The sequence below is a fragment of the Calliopsis andreniformis genome, unplaced genomic scaffold, assembly GCF_051401765.1.
Source record: "Calliopsis andreniformis isolate RMS-2024a unplaced genomic scaffold, iyCalAndr_principal scaffold0048, whole genome shotgun sequence".
NCBI lineage: Eukaryota > Metazoa > Arthropoda > Insecta > Hymenoptera > Andrenidae > Calliopsis > Calliopsis andreniformis.
Genome location: NW_027480457.1, coordinates 858422 through 875589, shown reverse-complemented (window position 1 = coordinate 875589; position 17168 = coordinate 858422). Strand labels below are relative to the sequence as shown.

The following is a 17168-nucleotide window of genomic DNA, read 5'->3' as shown; positions in this document are numbered from 1 at the left end:
CGTTCTGATATACCGACTTCCTGATAAATTATTGGTTTTTGTGTGCCCTCTGCAATTTTCTAGAGGTGGATGTAGAAAACACATTATGTTTTCGTCATTGGCGTTAGTAATGACAGTGAACAACAAAATACGTCTACGATACCACCTATTATACAAGGTGTCCTACTAAACTATCCTTCCTATTCATCTCTACAATTTCGAGTATCGTTGGTGTATTGTTGATGTATTGTTACAAAAATCTTATACTAGAGTGGTAATACATTTATTTTAAATGAGAAGCTCGCTTCTTTATGATAAAGTCCAGTAGAATAAGGAATTCTACCTAAAAGTATGTTACGTCCCAGCCACGCTGCCGGGGATAAATAACAGTGTAATATATAAGGTTTAGACTACTATTGCCTTCCTCGGGACTGTCGAAGTCGGATCGTCATTTAAAATATCTCGCTTGTTTTTGATAATATTAAAAAATGTTTAAAATACACGCTGAATGGTTCCGAGGGATATATACTATCACATTATTACCTTTTTCATAAGTAAATGTTTAGAGAACATATGAAGGTCTCCAATGTTGTTTAAATGAATTCGTATATTCTTTAATACATTAATCGATCAAACTGGACATGCTCTAGGAAAAAAGTATTAACCCATTTATATAGGAAAACCATTACCACTCCCTAAGCTAATAGTATTTCCGTATAAAAGAGTTAATACTTTTTTGTAGGAAATAGTCAGTTAGTGTCTTAAAAAACATTTGAATTTGTTTAAAAATATACTGCTGACCTTGATGCGTTCCCCTATGCGTTCACTTACGAAAAAGCCAGTTATGATAAATTACGAAACCTTAAAAATCAGTCAACTTGTATCTGAAACATTTTTGACAATTATTAAAAATAAGCGAGATATTGCAGATGATACAGTTAGACGGACCACACTGTATATAGAGTGTCCTAAACAAAGTGCGGGAACCGTTAAACGGTTTTCTTTGCAAAAATGTCCCTTGAAGCTTAGTTAACGAGTTATTAACGAAAAACATCGACCAACCAGAGAGTGTTCAGTCGACTAGTGACGATGCACAGGTTACACGTAGCTTTTGCCTTCGTCGTGCTCGAGCCTTGTACAAGAAATTCAGGGTCTCTACGTTACTCTGTTACGTCATTATGTTATAAAAAAGTAAACATATATTGTTCTCGTCGAAACTCACCCATTCGAAGAAGAATTCACCTGCTGCTTGAACACCTGCTCCATTGGGTCGTGCTGCCGATCCCGGTCACTGAGGGATAAACTAGTGGTAGCATACGATATGCTGATCACACATATACGGCACCTCAGAAATACACCTTATGTTGATCACACTCCGTGGTCACTAACCTGACCACTTCATTAAAAGACCTCCTAACAACTGACAACCGGGGAACTCGCCGAATTAAAAACCCCACGCTCGCGGATTATTTTGGTACGAGCTCGTTCCTACGTTTAAAAACAATGTGGCTCTGAAAAGAGTGAAAATCGCCCCCAAGGTCGGGGGTGGAAAACATATTTGGTTTCCTATATCGAAAACTATTAGGTATAGAAAAAAAGTGTAAATTGGACGATTACGTATCTTTTAGCAACGAATCTATCTGCATAACCAGTTTTTAAAAATACCTATTTGTTTAAATAATATATTGAAAAATGTTATACAGTATGTCCCATGAAATCCTGGACAGTCGATTATTTCGTAACCTATTAAAGATACCAAAAAAGTTTTTATATGAAATCGAATGACAAGAAGGGGCTGATTTATTGGCCGTAACAATTTTTTTTTATCATTATTGTTTACAGAGATATGAAAGTTAAGTTTGGTTTTTTAAATGGGATTATATATATTTTTTTTTATCAATAGATAGTACGTTTCAAGACGAATTCCGCAAACATTAATGTATACACCTTTTTTCAAATAGTTTTTAAGATATTACGCGTAAAAGTTTACTGATTTTCGGTGGAAGAAAATCTGCGAGACCAGGAAGCACAGTAGGGAGTCTCGACTCTCGACCACACTTAAGATGCTACGGGTTAACACGTTCGACGCGCGACAGAGTAGATCTATCGAGTTGAGCCCGTTTCCCCGGAGAAGTATTGATCCGGCGGTGCTGCCGCGCGCTAGCATACAATCGGACAAAACTTTTTCGACCATTTTTTTACCCCCGCACGCAACGTGTTAAACCGTGCCTCTTGAAAGTGATACGAAGAGACTGTGGTAGGAACGGCAGGCCTAAATCTTCCACCGAAAATCAGTAAACTTTTACGCGTAATATCTTAAAAACTATTTGAAAAAAGGTGTATACATTAATGTTTGCGGAATTCGTCTTGAAACGTACTATCTATTGATAAAAAAATATATATATATAATCCCATTTAAAAAACCAAACTTAACTTTCATATCTCTGTAAACAATAATGATAAAAAAATATTGTTACGGCCAATAAATCAGCCCCCTCTTGCCATTCAATTTCATATAAAAACTTTTTTCGTATCTTTAATAGGTTAGCAAATAATCGACTGTCCAGGATTTCGTGGGACATACTGTATATTTGTTAATTTTTCAAGTAAAATGTTAATCGATTTTCTCGTAAATTTATGTGTAGATACTATATGCCAAAATACAAGATACGGATATTTTGAGATTTTGTATTTTTGCCTTATGAATAAAATAATTACATTCACACTTTATCCGTGTTTTCTGTGGAAACGAGCCCTGAAACGAATTATTCCGCGAAAATTATATATTTGTATGATGTTTTCACCATTATATTGTAATATATGTTGTAAACAGTTCAGTAAAACGTTAAAAACAAATGCACAGCTAATAATGATCAGCGCGAGCGCGGCGGAAAACTGTTGGCTGAAGCAAAAATTATAAACTTATTTGCACTGCTGTTTATGTTAGCTTGAAAGGTCCCTATTATTTTATGAATTGTACAGATTTCTATCCCTGCTGAATTAATCTGGGGGTCGGAGCAGGTAACTGTCATAAAAAGGATAGAAGGCTTAAAGCGTCAGTTACCTGTAGCTCGCTCACGACCTTAAGCCTACAAGTATGAAGACAATAGGACTTGAGGTGAATAATATAAAAGGACTCCAACTAATTCCGCTCTCAATTACTTTATTGTAACACTCAGATAACAGCTACAGGAATCTTAAAACGTTCCGACTTGGCTGCTCCGAGCAAATTGTCCCGCGCTTAGAATATTCCGCACTTAAATACTACACGAAAAGAAAGATAGCGATAGTAGAAAAAACGAAGAAGGAAAACGGAGAGGAGAGAAAACCGGAGAGAAAGTTGAAGGAAAAGAAGCAGTCTAGAAATAGCAAAACTAGAAAAGAGGAAGCTACGAAAACTAAAGACAATACACACTAACAACGAATTCAGTGAAGCAAGGGCGAGTTGACTATTACACACTCCACAGACTTATAACCCATGGTTATATTCTGTTAATATGAATGTCCTCTACGTTTGAAAACGTGGAGCTCTGAAAGGAGCTGATTTTATTCTGGAGGACGAGGTCGACTGCAGTGTATCCTTTATTCTGTAAAGAGATTTGATTAATGTATGATTTCAAGTAACATTATTTTCACAACAGTGAAAATCTTAAAAGAAATGGCGAAAGCATAAATGTTCAAGGCACCAAGAACATTTTAAGAAGGTCACATCGCTGCAGTGGGAATATATCATGCTACATATCTCTTTGAAACAGAAATCTACTGCATTATCAAATTGCTCTGGTTTATTATCCGTGTAACCGCTCTGAAACGAAGCATATTTAAATAATGGCCTGACCTGGGAGCTGATAACTAGTTATCAATTAGTGACTGCATTTTTATTATGGTGTCTCTGTGGTGTAGTTTTATCTGTACATTTAAACTTATGATTAAATCCGAAACTCTTGTAGCGAAATTTTTCCAAATACGAAAGCCGGACACATCTAATGGTTGAATAATAGACGTTGTATTTTTTGGAATTTTTAGTAACTCTAATGTCCTTCCTGCTGGGATAATACTGTGCATCATGTGCTCATCATAGCCACTCCACGAATCTATGAGAAGTACAGATTTTTCTGAAGTATGCGAAAAATATACCTCCTGTAACCATGTCTTTAAAATTGCTTTAGTTTATTTCCCTGAAGATGAAGCCTGCACAAAAACGTTTGAAGCTTGAAACATTGTCTCTCGAAATCGAGATCCTAATTCGCCGTTTAGTTCTTTTAATATTATAAAAAGTGGTGATAGTAACTTGCCATTAGCTGAGACTATAGGTTGAATTGTGTAATTATGTGTCATAGAAGACATTGAATGTATTAACGCCTCTTGTTTGCTTTATACCTTTCCACGACAGGGATCTACCAGTATGGACTTCCAGTTGAAAACCACTTTGGTCGCTGTTGAATATGTTTTATTCTCCGTGAGTGCTACAGTATTTCTTAACTAATGTTACAAAGTTATCTGCAGCTGCGGTTGTTTCGGCTATCTGGTTGCTGTAATTTTGCGAAAGAAATTTGGTCGTTTTCCTTGAAACAATACAGTATTTATATTTAAAATTGTTGAGCCAATGACTAGCAACTTGAAAACCTTCTAAATTCATTTTAATATTTTCCTACAATGTCCATCGCTTTAAATCAGCGTCGTGTACTATTGTCTTTCGATCTCTAGCATCTATAAATTTTCCACTCGTTCCGTTTGTAATAGCATTTAATTTATATAAACGATGTCCACCCTTTGTGATCTGCTTTTCCCACCTGTACAATTGCTGCATACTTTTCACTTTCTTATATCTATTTTGAATAGCACTAAAAGATTTTAGTCCCTTTTTACCACTCCTCCAAAAATTAACAGCGTTCTTTTTGTATTCTAATTCTATTACTTCTTGCTGCTCTCTCTCCTGATTGTCATCGGTAGACACTATGGAAGTATTAGAATAATCTAATTCTTGTTCATATTCCACATTTGATAATGCAAATTCTGTCTCTTCCGTCAGGTCGTCAAATACTAACTCCTGCTCACAATCAGTCTCTATATTTAGAAATGGTGCCTGTCTGTAACCGTTAATCAGATGAATAATATTTTAAGCCAACTCAATTTCCTTGGCATTAAGGGGGATCACACTGAATTAGAATTATAACTATTAGTTTCTATTAGTAAATTAATTATATTCACGGGGTCGATCTCCATAGCGAATGCAAAAGCAGAACTATTAATAACCAAAATAGTTTAAATGCAGTAATCAAGAAGAACTAAAGGAAAAAGGAGAAATTATATCATGAGTATGCTATAAACGGGATGTACAAAAATATGCAAAAAGAGAGAAGTAAATATAAACTAATCAAATTTATGTACGATGGACAAAGGATACCACACTCAATAGACACGTCGTTATGCCCTCATTAAAGTAGGGAGGGCGTAGTAAGTAATACTGATACTTGCAGGCTTAAGGTCGTGAGCCAGTTACAGGTAACTGACGCTTTAAGCCTTCTATCCTTTTTATGACAGTTATCTGCTCCGACCCCCTGAGTAGTTCAGCGGCGATAAAAATCTGAACAATTCAAGAAATTATAGAAACCTTTCAAGCCAACATAAACAGTAATGCAAATAAGTTTACAATTTTTGCTTCAGCCAACAGTTTTTCGCCGCGCTCGCGCTGATCATCATCAGCTGTGCATTTATTTTTAACGTTTCACTGAACTATTTACAACATATATTACAATATAATGGTGAAAACATCATACAAATATATAATTTTCCCGGAATAATTCGTTTCAGGACTCGTTTCCACAGAAAACACGGATAAACTGTGAATGTAATTATTTTGCTTATAAGGCAAAAACTCAAAATTCCAAAATATCCGTATCTTGTATTTTGGCATACAGTATATACACATAAATTTACGAGAAAATCGATTAACATTTTACCTGAAAAATTAACAAAAATATGACATTTTTCAATATATTGTTCAAACTGTTACGAGTCCAGACGAGTTACGTAAAGCAACTATGAAAGGGCTCAATTCAAAGCTCCTTCCGAGACCTTTGACTTTGCCTGGAAGTCACCAGGCAAGGACCGATAGGCATTTCCGTTGCATCCAATTAATAGAATTCCTTGAATTTAATATCATCGAACTTTTCTCGGAAACTCTGCGATACAGTCAAATCCCCACCATTTTTCCTATAGATTTTTGAATATAAAAAGGCCGAGAAATTCGGTCTAGCGAACTCATTTCCAATCCAGTTCGAGTGTAGTACGTGACTTAAACTGTAAGCAAGATCGAGCATTACGCGTCTTAACGACGCGTCCCCCACATACTTTTGTGCGTAATCTAGAGAGAGAGGACTTAGTTCCGCGACATTTGAATTCATAAACACTGGTATTCCTTTGAGTCAAATTTAAACTCGTAATAATACATATTTTTATAAGGTTTGTTAAATTGGACTTAGTTCAACCAAAACCTTTCCTAAATCCAATAAGAAGTGAACGCGTAACGATCCCACAATATTATATCTTTGATGCTCGAGATATATTATAAATTTGAAAGTTCAGAGACTATACTAATAGCTTCGCAATCCTTGCGAAAGTTCTTTTTCTAATTTACTAGTGGGTCCCGGTCTTGGCCGTTGCGCACTAGTTCGTCCACATCCCGTGGCTCCTGGCGAGTGCAAAGTTATTCGCTGGTTCGTCCACAGTCTTTATTCTATCCTAGTGGCTCCCGATACTTGCCAAGTTGAGTGTTGGTTCGTTCACGAAAACCTACCTAAACCTAAGGTGGCTCCCGGTGTTGGCCGTTGCGCACTGGTTCGTCCACATCCGTGAAGTGGTTCCCAACGAGTGCAAAGTTATTCCTTGATTCGTCCACGAAACAATAACAAAATTCCAAAAACCCTGACCCTCGGTCAGACTACCTAGCCCTCAGCTCGTAACAAAACAAATCGGTATTTTTAAAAACTATTTATGCAGATGGATTCGTTGCTAAAAAAATACGTAATCGCCCAATTTACACTTTTTTTCTGTACCTAATAGTTTTTGAGATAGGAAACCAAATATGTTTTCCACCCCCGACTTTGGGGGCGGTTTTCACCCCTTTAACATCGAATATAGCCGATATAAAAAAATACGTGTCGAATATTTTTGGCTTCTCTACCAACCTACAAAGTTACATCAAAATCGAAGATTATCACTTCAGGTAATTCCCTTGTTAGTTAATTGGAGCAGTAAATTTAGACTTAGAAGAAATTTATTGCCTGGTTAAGTTCAATTTATTGCGATCCGTCGAGCGCATTCTGGGATCGTATAGTTGTGAACATATTTATTTATTTATTTATTTAGTTAATTATTTATTTATTTATTTGTATGCGGGCAAAAGCCAATTGATGAAGAAAAAAATTAGAAAGTATAAACTGTGAAAGAGTTACGTAATAAATTTATCCAGTATAAAGATAGAGAAGAAAACATAATTAATAGTAAGATAGAATAAAAAAAATAGTATTATATATATTATAGGTATTAATTTATTGTACTTACTCGAATTGGCGGCTTATGTCACATATGCTTGCGGTGGCAAGCTCGTTCTACAGCCTCCAACACTTGCTCCGTATGGCGCGATCGGATTGGTCGTCTGTGTTCTCGATTTATGGGAACCAGTACGCTACCCGTCTCATATAATCGATTCGCCATACGGCGGAAGAAATTGACGGTTTGCAGCGGTGTATTCAATTACTGTTCGCAGTACTTTCGTTCCGCGGTTTCCACGTTGCCTCGGCACTCCGCGGCAGAAAAAAAAAGACGTTGTACCATTCAGGGGCGGAAATCATGATCGATACTGACGATTTTTTTCGAAGTTTCTTTCTTCCTGCCCTCGCATCGTTCTAGGTGTGACTTCTTAGGGGTGTCACATCGCCAAAATACTCAAGTTTGTTTTGTCAGGTGACGTAATAGAAAAAAATCGCAGACAAATTCGTGAGGGAAAGGAAAGGCATAACGGATTAGTGTAGGAGACAGTAACGAGTGTCTCGTAGATGTTACCGTTTCTGATCACAGGTATTGCTCCGCAAGTTCGAAGGAGCCATTGGTACTGAAGACTGGGACGTCTTCAATGCTAAAAATTTCGGGCATTGGTACTGCTAATAGTCAACAGACCGGCAATATCAGTAAGAAAGGGAAAGCGGATGACAAGACCCGAAACTCAGGGAATAGTGGTAACATGGACGTTGAAGTTCGACCCACTTCATACATGCCAAATATTCTGGTTAAAAACAGATTTGATTTCCTTAATCCTGAGTTTTTTTAGAAGGTAAATGAACACAACTCAAGCAGTGTAGCAAGGATATGTAGGAACAAGTCTGTCATCCCTCCGACAGTAGTAACACAGAAACCCTCCCCACAGGAGCGTTCCTCTCCCCTCTTCAAGAGATGCTGGTGCCCACGGGGTAATTTCTTTAGCGAAGCAATTAAATAATTCCATAGGAGATAAATTTAATCTCAAATTCCTGGGTGATCAGGTTAGATTAAATTTTCATGAGGTACAAGACTATACTGAGTTTAAAAAACGCTAATAGCTAGAGGCCTACAGTTCCACACTTATTTGTTAAAATCCGAAAAACCACTCACGGTAATTCTAAAAGGTCTACCGTCGCTGACTCAAAGTGAAATCATTGATGAGTTAAACTGAAAGACCTTATGCCCTTAAGTTGCTCTCAAGTTAAAGGGGAGTCATCATCAAACTTCTCACTTTACAAACTCTCATTTCCAGCTACCACAATCTACTCGCAAATAAATAAAATTAGTCATTTTTTTTATCTTAGGGTATATTGGGAAAAATCTAACAATACCAGAAGATATACGCAGTACTTTCGTTGCCAATCTTTTGGACACGCGTCAGCTAACTGTAATATAAGGGAGAAATGCATGAAGTATAGAGATTCTCATCCATTAGCTTTACTATTAAAGCTAGTAGCTTTCATGACATGGAACGCTTGCCCCATAACTCCCAAACAGCCAGAGTTAGAACTTTTTCTTCATCAAAATAATATCTCCATTGCAGCCATTCAAGAAACCTGGCTTACTCCTAGAACATCGCTATATATTAAAGATTATTCGATAGTAAGAGCCGATAGACCTGACAACTCCGGTTACGGGGGAGTATGTATATTTGTTCATAAAAGCCTTACATATATACTGTATCCACTACCTAACACCGGAAAGGTAGAAGCCGTCGCAGTTAAAATTAGGTTCTATCATTATTATATGAGAAAATAATAGCAAAAATGATCACAACACATGCTGACAGTAAGAAAATTATACCTCTGTGGGATTATCGTGTTCGGGGAAAATTAAAGCACGTACTTAAAAATCAACAAAATAGATTTATTTAAGTCGCGTTACACGTGGAACTTGCAAGACGTGTTGCTCACGTCAACGCTCAAGTTGAACTCCCTGACAACACGATTGTTCACTCTCTTAACCATGGACGGCCAGGTCAAATTCCTAAAAATGACGTACTGGTGGGAGTAATAGAACCCCTTAGTGACAGCGTAGAGTCTCCTGACCTAGCGGAAAAACAGACGCCTCGCAGGTCCTCGGAAATATCGTTCGAAGGTCAATCGCCAAAGGTCCTAAAACATCTGTTTGGCAAATATGACCGTTGTCTGCGACGATGAACAAATTTCTCCGCTATGCTGTCCAAAGGTACTACCCTCACACCTCATTTTCAGTTTGGATTCAAACACAAACACTCAACCATCCAGCAGCTCATAAGGGGTGTCTCAGTTCATCACACATGAATTAAACATCAATTGGATTGCTGCCATGTTGTTCGGTTCGCGGTTAATCGTTTACTCGCGACACTCGTCTTGCCGCTCGCCAAATTAATCTTGAGTGGCTATTTCAAATTCCGGATTGACCTCGTCAGCGAAATGTTATAATGAAAAACAGTGAGTCCGCACGACGACTCTAAATGCGGTGAAGTTCAGACGGCTCTGCCTCTTCTTTCCTTGCGTTCTTATCCAAGACTTGAATGCATCTCCTCTGTTTTTCCGGATGTTTTTATGGCCGTATTGTCCTGCAAGTTGGCGTCAACCCTCTGAGAGTCCGAAGAGGATGAGCTAGCGAAGGCACCGATTGCTAGGCAATACGGCCCTCGGTGGTTATTAGGGAGGAACTCCGCTCGAGGAAAGCACGAAATTACTTTATTCTGCCAGATGTGGAATTTTTTAAAGTACGGATGAATACACAAGGTATTTAAGAGAAACTCGGATTCCCACATCTGGCAACAATAAACGTGATTGCCTCTTCGAACGGAACACATGTTACTCCTTGACCTGGAGAAAGAATTCGATTCAGTCTGGCACAAAAGAGTCCTTGTAAAACTTATTCATCTGGGTTTCCCAAACTGGATTATTCATCTATTACATAACTACCTTAAAAATAGAGAGTTCTTTGCTAAAATAGGTAGTAGCAATTCGCGCCGGAATACCGCAAGGCTCTATACTTTGTCCTCTTCTCTTCTCCATATACAATGTGTATGTTTTATCTATGAACGCTTCAACATCTGGAGAAATATTGGTGATACAAAAAAATAGTTAAGACAAAACTTGTAGGGTTCGAAGGGGCACATATAATGTCTATATCAAATTGACCCTGTGATGGCCTTGAAAAACTGTATGAAGGTCACGGGTACATTTTTTAATGGAATGCTATATTTTTTATTTTATATTCATATAGTTGACGTTAAAACATTTTCAAAACACTATCTACACATGTATTTTGCGCTAACCAATCTGGAGATATTAAACGAGAAATCTTATGCGCCGCCGGCATTAGCGTTACCCGATGTACACCGCGGGGAGCTTGCTCGGTCGGACTTTGTGCATCATGGTGACTCTAAAAATGATACTTCTTTTAATGAAAGATATAAACGTGTATCTAAAAATCTAAAATACACACACTATATTACAATAGAGCGTTTATCCCTCAACGACCGAGATCGGCAGCGCGACCCAGTGGTGCAGCTGTTCAAGCAGCAGATGAATTCTTCTCCGAATGGGTGAGTTTCGACGAGAACAATGTATGTTTACTTATTCATAACATAATGACGTAACAGAGTAACGTAGAGACCTTGAATTTCTTGTACAAGGCTCGAGCTCGGCGAAGGCAAAAACTACGTGTAGCTTGTGCACCGTCACTAGTCGGCTGAACACTCTGTGGTTAGTCAATGTTTTTCGTTAATATCTCGTTAACTAAGCTTCAGAGGATATTTTCGCAAAGAAAAAAGTTGTTTAGAAACACTCCAAGAATCATCCCCCCTTAATGGCTCCCCCATAATGTACAAAGCATTCCTACAACAATCAGTTTTAACAAAAATTTTATACAACTTCATTTATTACAAAAGATTTCGACAAAAATTTCTATGGGGCTAGAATAGCAGATTAACGCAAAACAGCTGTAAGTTTCGATATTATATAGCTGTAACTTTCGGATATTATATTAATATACCCAACATTTTGAACGTGTTTACTTCAAAACTACTTATCCCAAATTATCGTAGAAGATAATTCTGAAAATATTCAACCGACTTATTTGTCCTTTTGTATGTGTCTATTTAAATATTTTCCCCATAAATTAAATGATCATTTATGAATAAATTCTTATTAGAACACAAAAAACAGAAAAAGTTTCTTTTTCTATACAGTGACATACATGCATGTCACAAAGCCGATCACGCGGATTTCCGCGAAAAGACCGGTACTTTGATGCGCACCATCGCGAAATAGCAGAATTAACGTTATCCATCATCATGTTCCACGCATGGGAGGAGAATCGTCAACAGCGATTTGGCGGTGACTAGTGATGACATCATTGGCGGGAATGAACTGGTGGCCCAGTATCAGATCCAGCGCATCTCGCTTACGGAGGATGCTTTAGTTTTGACTGACTGCAGCACATTAGGAACGCTCAGCCTAGGAAGTGATAATGACGCCTCCGGGACGTGGGAGGAGGCTGCCATATCTGGAAGTGGACGTCTTCGATGTTGGGAGGAGGCGAACGACTCACCTGCGGAGGTGAGCATGGGCTCCACCATGATTACGTAGGGATAGACTAAGCAACGGTGGAGCAGGCGTTAAACGAGGATAACCACCTCATATCGCGTTCCGGGACTTATCCCCCAGCACGAAGATCGACTGCGTGACCACGGAAGTCACATCGATGCAAGTGTTTACTTTAGATGTACAGGCTTCGACGAACGTCGAAATTCCGTGAAATTCGGTCACACGAGTGGGTAACTTGGAGGAGCCGACCTCAAGAAAGTCAGAAACTGTTTGACAACGAGAAAAATAACACCTCCAAGCGCTAACCATTTCTTTCGCTCATGCCTTGTATTTATCATTACACGACAAGATCAGGAAGAGTTGTTAAAAAACCTACAAGGTTTGAATCGAATGATTTTGTGTTTGTAATTCATTGATCTTAGATTAATTTATTTTATTTTAAGATTAGAGAAATGTTGTATAATATCGATCTATCGCGTTTATATGACATCGATATGTCGATACGGTTGGGACAAGTACAACGAATGTGGCGTGCACTATCTATACTGGTATTTTTATACGGTAGCTTAGAATAAGAAATAAAATATTTTTGAGAATAATCTAAATACATCAAGAACGATCTGCCACTGCTGTTGGAAGATATTCCATTAAATGTGCGGAGGTATGGTATTCCGACAAGATGGAGCTCTAGCCCATTTTGCACAATGTATAAGGCAAGTTTTAAACAGGAATTACGATGGTTGTTGGATAGGATGATCGAGACCAGTAACCTGGTCACCGATATTTCCTGATCTTACCCCCTTACATTTTTTTCTTTAGGGGTACGTTAAACACAAAGTTTACGGCACCGAAATAGACACTGAAGAAACATTACGTCAAAGGATAATAGAGAAATTCATGAGAAATGACAAGAATGTCTGTGTGAAAATGCATCCAATTCTACAATAAAAAGAATAAAAAAGCATATGGTCGGAAGGAGATCTTTTTGAACATTTGTTATGAACTCAGTGTTAAAGGTATTTAAAATGAAACAAGTGTTTACCTAAAAAGGGTAAAATAAAGTTTAGTCTTACTACAGAAAGACTGGGTGTAGAAATATTAATGTCAAAACAGTGTGTCATTTTGACGTGAAGAATATTATGAAAATCTATGTCAATATTTAGATACGTTTAAACTAGCCCAATCAACTCTGCAATATGTGTGAGCTTGTATCAACGTGTGCCTTCTGTATGAGCGTACGAGCGTACCCTGTCTTACACTTCACTAGTTCAACTTTAAACTGCGTTCCCCGGAAGTCGGGCCCCTGATTTTTAATGGTTGATATCTCGGAAGCAAAGCTTCAGATTGCAAAATGGTAAGAGATTTTTCCATTTCTTTTGACACGAAGAAATTGCATGTTTGGCGATGTCCCTCAATTTTGGGACACCCTGTATACATTGGTGGACAAAACAATAAGACTTAAGATTTCTATCTATTTGTATATATACATGGAATGTAAATATGCATAAAAACAAGGTACTAACTTTCACTTAATACACCAGAAAATTAAATAAGTCGTTCAATCCATTCGTTATTTATACCGAAAAAAAAAAAAATTTAGCGTAGACAAAATGATAAGGTTCTGATAAGGTGCTTTATATATAAAAGAACAAAAGTATTAAAATAAATCAAATTAAATAGTTTTTCAAAAGTTGTAATAGTGTGTAGACTGTTCTTTATGCTGCACCACTTCAATTATTCTTCTTGGTAAACTGCTATACAGGTGTTTTATATCATTTTGATCCAAGTATTCTAAAGCTTCTAAAGTCACTGATCTTGATTCGGGCACTGTGTGTTTCAGGTACTGTTTCCGACTTGCATACAATAATCCACTTAATCTTGCCCAAATGTTCTCAATAATATTCAGGTCAATAGACCTTGCAGGCCAATTTAAAATCTTCATTTACTCATCTTCAAAATAATTTTTCACTATGTGAGCGGAATGCTTAGCTGTATTATCCTGCTGAAATATTTATTTTCTTTCAGAAATTTTACAAGCCTAAGTCTGAATTTGTTTTTTAACTAAATTAAAGTAACCAATAGTATTCCTACGGTCATGGATTAATTTTATTTCTGTTCTTCCTCTGCTGAGAAGGCCTTTGCTTTTTTTATAAATCATGGAAATAGTTGTTTGTATCCATCTGGACCATTCAAATTCAACTTTTTCTCATCTGCGAATACAATTCATTTCCACTATTCTTTCCAGTGAATATGTTCTGTAGCAAAACTTAACCGAGTAGACTTATGCTTTTCTGTTAGTGGCAGTTTTATGGCAGATTTCATTCGTTTTAAGTGTGTAAGTTCAGAGTTTAATGTTTTTCTTAAAATTAATCTTTTCTCCCTTGAAGAAAGGGCTGCAAGTCTTCTTTTCAATTTACTTTTTCCATGTTTTTGGGTTTACGGGGCTTCCAAAGATCACACACTGTATTTTAATAATTGACTACAACTGAACGTTTATTCGCATAACTCGTCCTTGCACATCTTTTCGCACGCTGATCATCCATGCTCTCTCGCACCAATTTTCCGCGTGCCAACGCTCATGCAGCCGTTAACCGATTCGCGCCGAAGATTCCCGAGCAGTCACGGAAGACATGCAGTTATATGGTGTTTTTATTTCATTTCAACAAATGACACATCAATTTCTTTTTAATTCTTTTTTGCTGTTTGTAGTTGATTTTTTCCATTGCACTTTAACTGGAGTATTTTAATTCTCTCATTTTCATTTAACATATTTCCTCGTCCCATAGTTTACTTTATAACTATAATAAACTAACTATTGCTAAGTAACTTCTATAAAATAGACTTGCGCAAACTTGTATATTTTAACTTTCTTCAACAGACTATAGCGCACATCGGCACACACAAATGGAAACATGTGGCGTGCAAATGATGACATAGTTTAGGACGCCAGTAACTATGGAAAGCTATTTTTGAGAAAACCAAGTAATTTTCGTTACTTTCTTTTTTATAAGCATGTTGCCGTCGAGTTTTGTTTTAGGCCTCAGTAGCTAATACAGGCGTCATAAACCCCTGAAATTCTGAAAGGCCCAACGGTGCTGGGTCCGCGAGCACGTGACCGGCGATGGACCTCAAGGTCAACCGCGCCGTTGAGCGAGGGCGTAGAGGAAATTCCGATGAGTCATCGGGGTTTCTATGAGGGTGCCTTCCCCCAAGTTGTCCCGCGGTTTTTCTTAAGTTTAGCTTAGTGAGTAAGAAAATAGAGGGTGCGGATGTAAGTCGACAAGTCGGCTGATTGGTCAGAACTCGCGCGCGAAACAAAAAAAAGAGGGCGCACGGTTTCCGAGTGCAGTTTTCGAGGAGACATGAGGTGCGATCAACAGTAGTTAACTCTAGCACCTTAAACTGTACAGATATTAAAGAAAATAAACAGTTAGCACAACAACCTTCAACATTAATTCAAGTGCATTAACATTTTGTTTGCTTGAAGTTTCAAAACGATACAGTTTCAAGACAACAGTGTCCAGAGTTTTGTTTGTTTACATTGACGTATAGCCTTGAAATGGTGTGCCTTATTTATAACGTAGTTTATTTCTAATAACTTTACCAAATATATATGAAATCTTTTACATGTACAGGGGTGTCTTATCATTTTGTCAGCAACTGTATTTTCTATATGTTCCACTAGCTTTAATTATTCCACTATTTTTAATTGTAATCATTAAAGTTTTAATTATATCTTGATTTCTATATGAAATAAATCTAATTGAATATACTATTATAATATAATATTAATTTAAAATAAAAATTTGTAACATGTACACTATCATATACTATGTAATATGTATACATGTATATACATTTAATATGTACAATATGTATAATTTAAAACTTACACAATAACTTCTTGTTCTTTATAACTTTTCAGTAAGAGATATAGGACCAGGACCAGGTGCACACTATCCAGAATTGTGTCCTCCAATGAATCATAGTGTCAGACCACCTGCTTATAGCATTAAGTCTAGGAGTAGATCCAAAATTAGTGACGATGGTCCTGGTCCAAATGTATATAGTTTACCATCATGTATTGGGCCTAAAATTCCTGACAAGCCAGCTCAAGGAGCCTTCTCTATGTATGTACAATTGATTTATATTAAATGATTATACTAAAATAATTTTTGTTTACTAAACAACTTAGACATTTGATACTTTAAGAACTATTGTATTGTTTGCTTATTGTTTTTAATACGTATTGTGCAAAAGTTGCTGTTTTAAAAAATACTAATATAATATAAAGTTAAAAATGCTAATATAATATAAAGAATAGTAAGAAAGGATCTAACACTTCAAGGGTTTATAGCTCTTATCAAGAGAAACAAAAAATGCCTAATTAACGTAGTTCTCTTGTAAGATTAATGTTCATGGATATTGATAATATTATTGATCATGTGCGGTCGATATTGGAAGGACTGATAACGATACTAATTGACACCATTATTTTAAGTATTGAAAGAGGTTGACAATATTGATGTCAAATTAAGATTGATGAATATTATTGATCACGTGTGGATCCCTTATCATTGCGATGAACACATTTAGTTAAAAAACAAGTTAAAAGCAATTGAATCTTGGTAAATGTGAAACGAGACTCCATATCGAACCTTAATCGTAAAGATGTGGCAATCACCAATTGCCATTTTTGATCCCGAAACAAGTCGAAATCCTGAGGTAATACGAAATCCTACGAACGTCAAGATCTCGAGCAACCGTAATGCTTCGGTGTCTCGGCCGGCCACGCTCGATATTTTCTGTTCCGTTCCGAACGTCACCTATAATCTATAATGAAAAAAAAGGTACACAAAGCACACCAAGTATATGCGTCCCCTACACAAACCAATCCTCTACAAGAAATCAATCAATTTTCAAAACAAATAATAAGGTACGACATTAAGGCAAACAAACCCATTGAAATCAGTGAAAAACGCCAAGTGCAATAATTTAACCTTTTACCAAAAGTTTGCCAATATTGTAATTGCAGCAAATATTACTTCTAATCTTATCTCTCCCGGTACAGTGTATCACCCATAAATAACATTTTTGGTA

At 37.0% G+C, this 17168-nt stretch overlaps 1 protein-coding gene across 1 annotated transcript in view; it reads left to right on the top strand.

Moving 5' to 3' along the window:
• Positions 1-17168, top strand: part of LOC143187527 (ciliary microtubule associated protein 1A-like) — a 53472-nt gene that overhangs the window by 9648 nt on the left and 26656 nt on the right. Inside the window, exon 3 of the mRNA XM_076391744.1 lies at positions 15994-16198. Within this exon, the coding sequence (XP_076247859.1) occupies positions 15994-16198 (205 nt within the window). The remainder of the gene's footprint in view (positions 1-15993; positions 16199-17168) is intronic.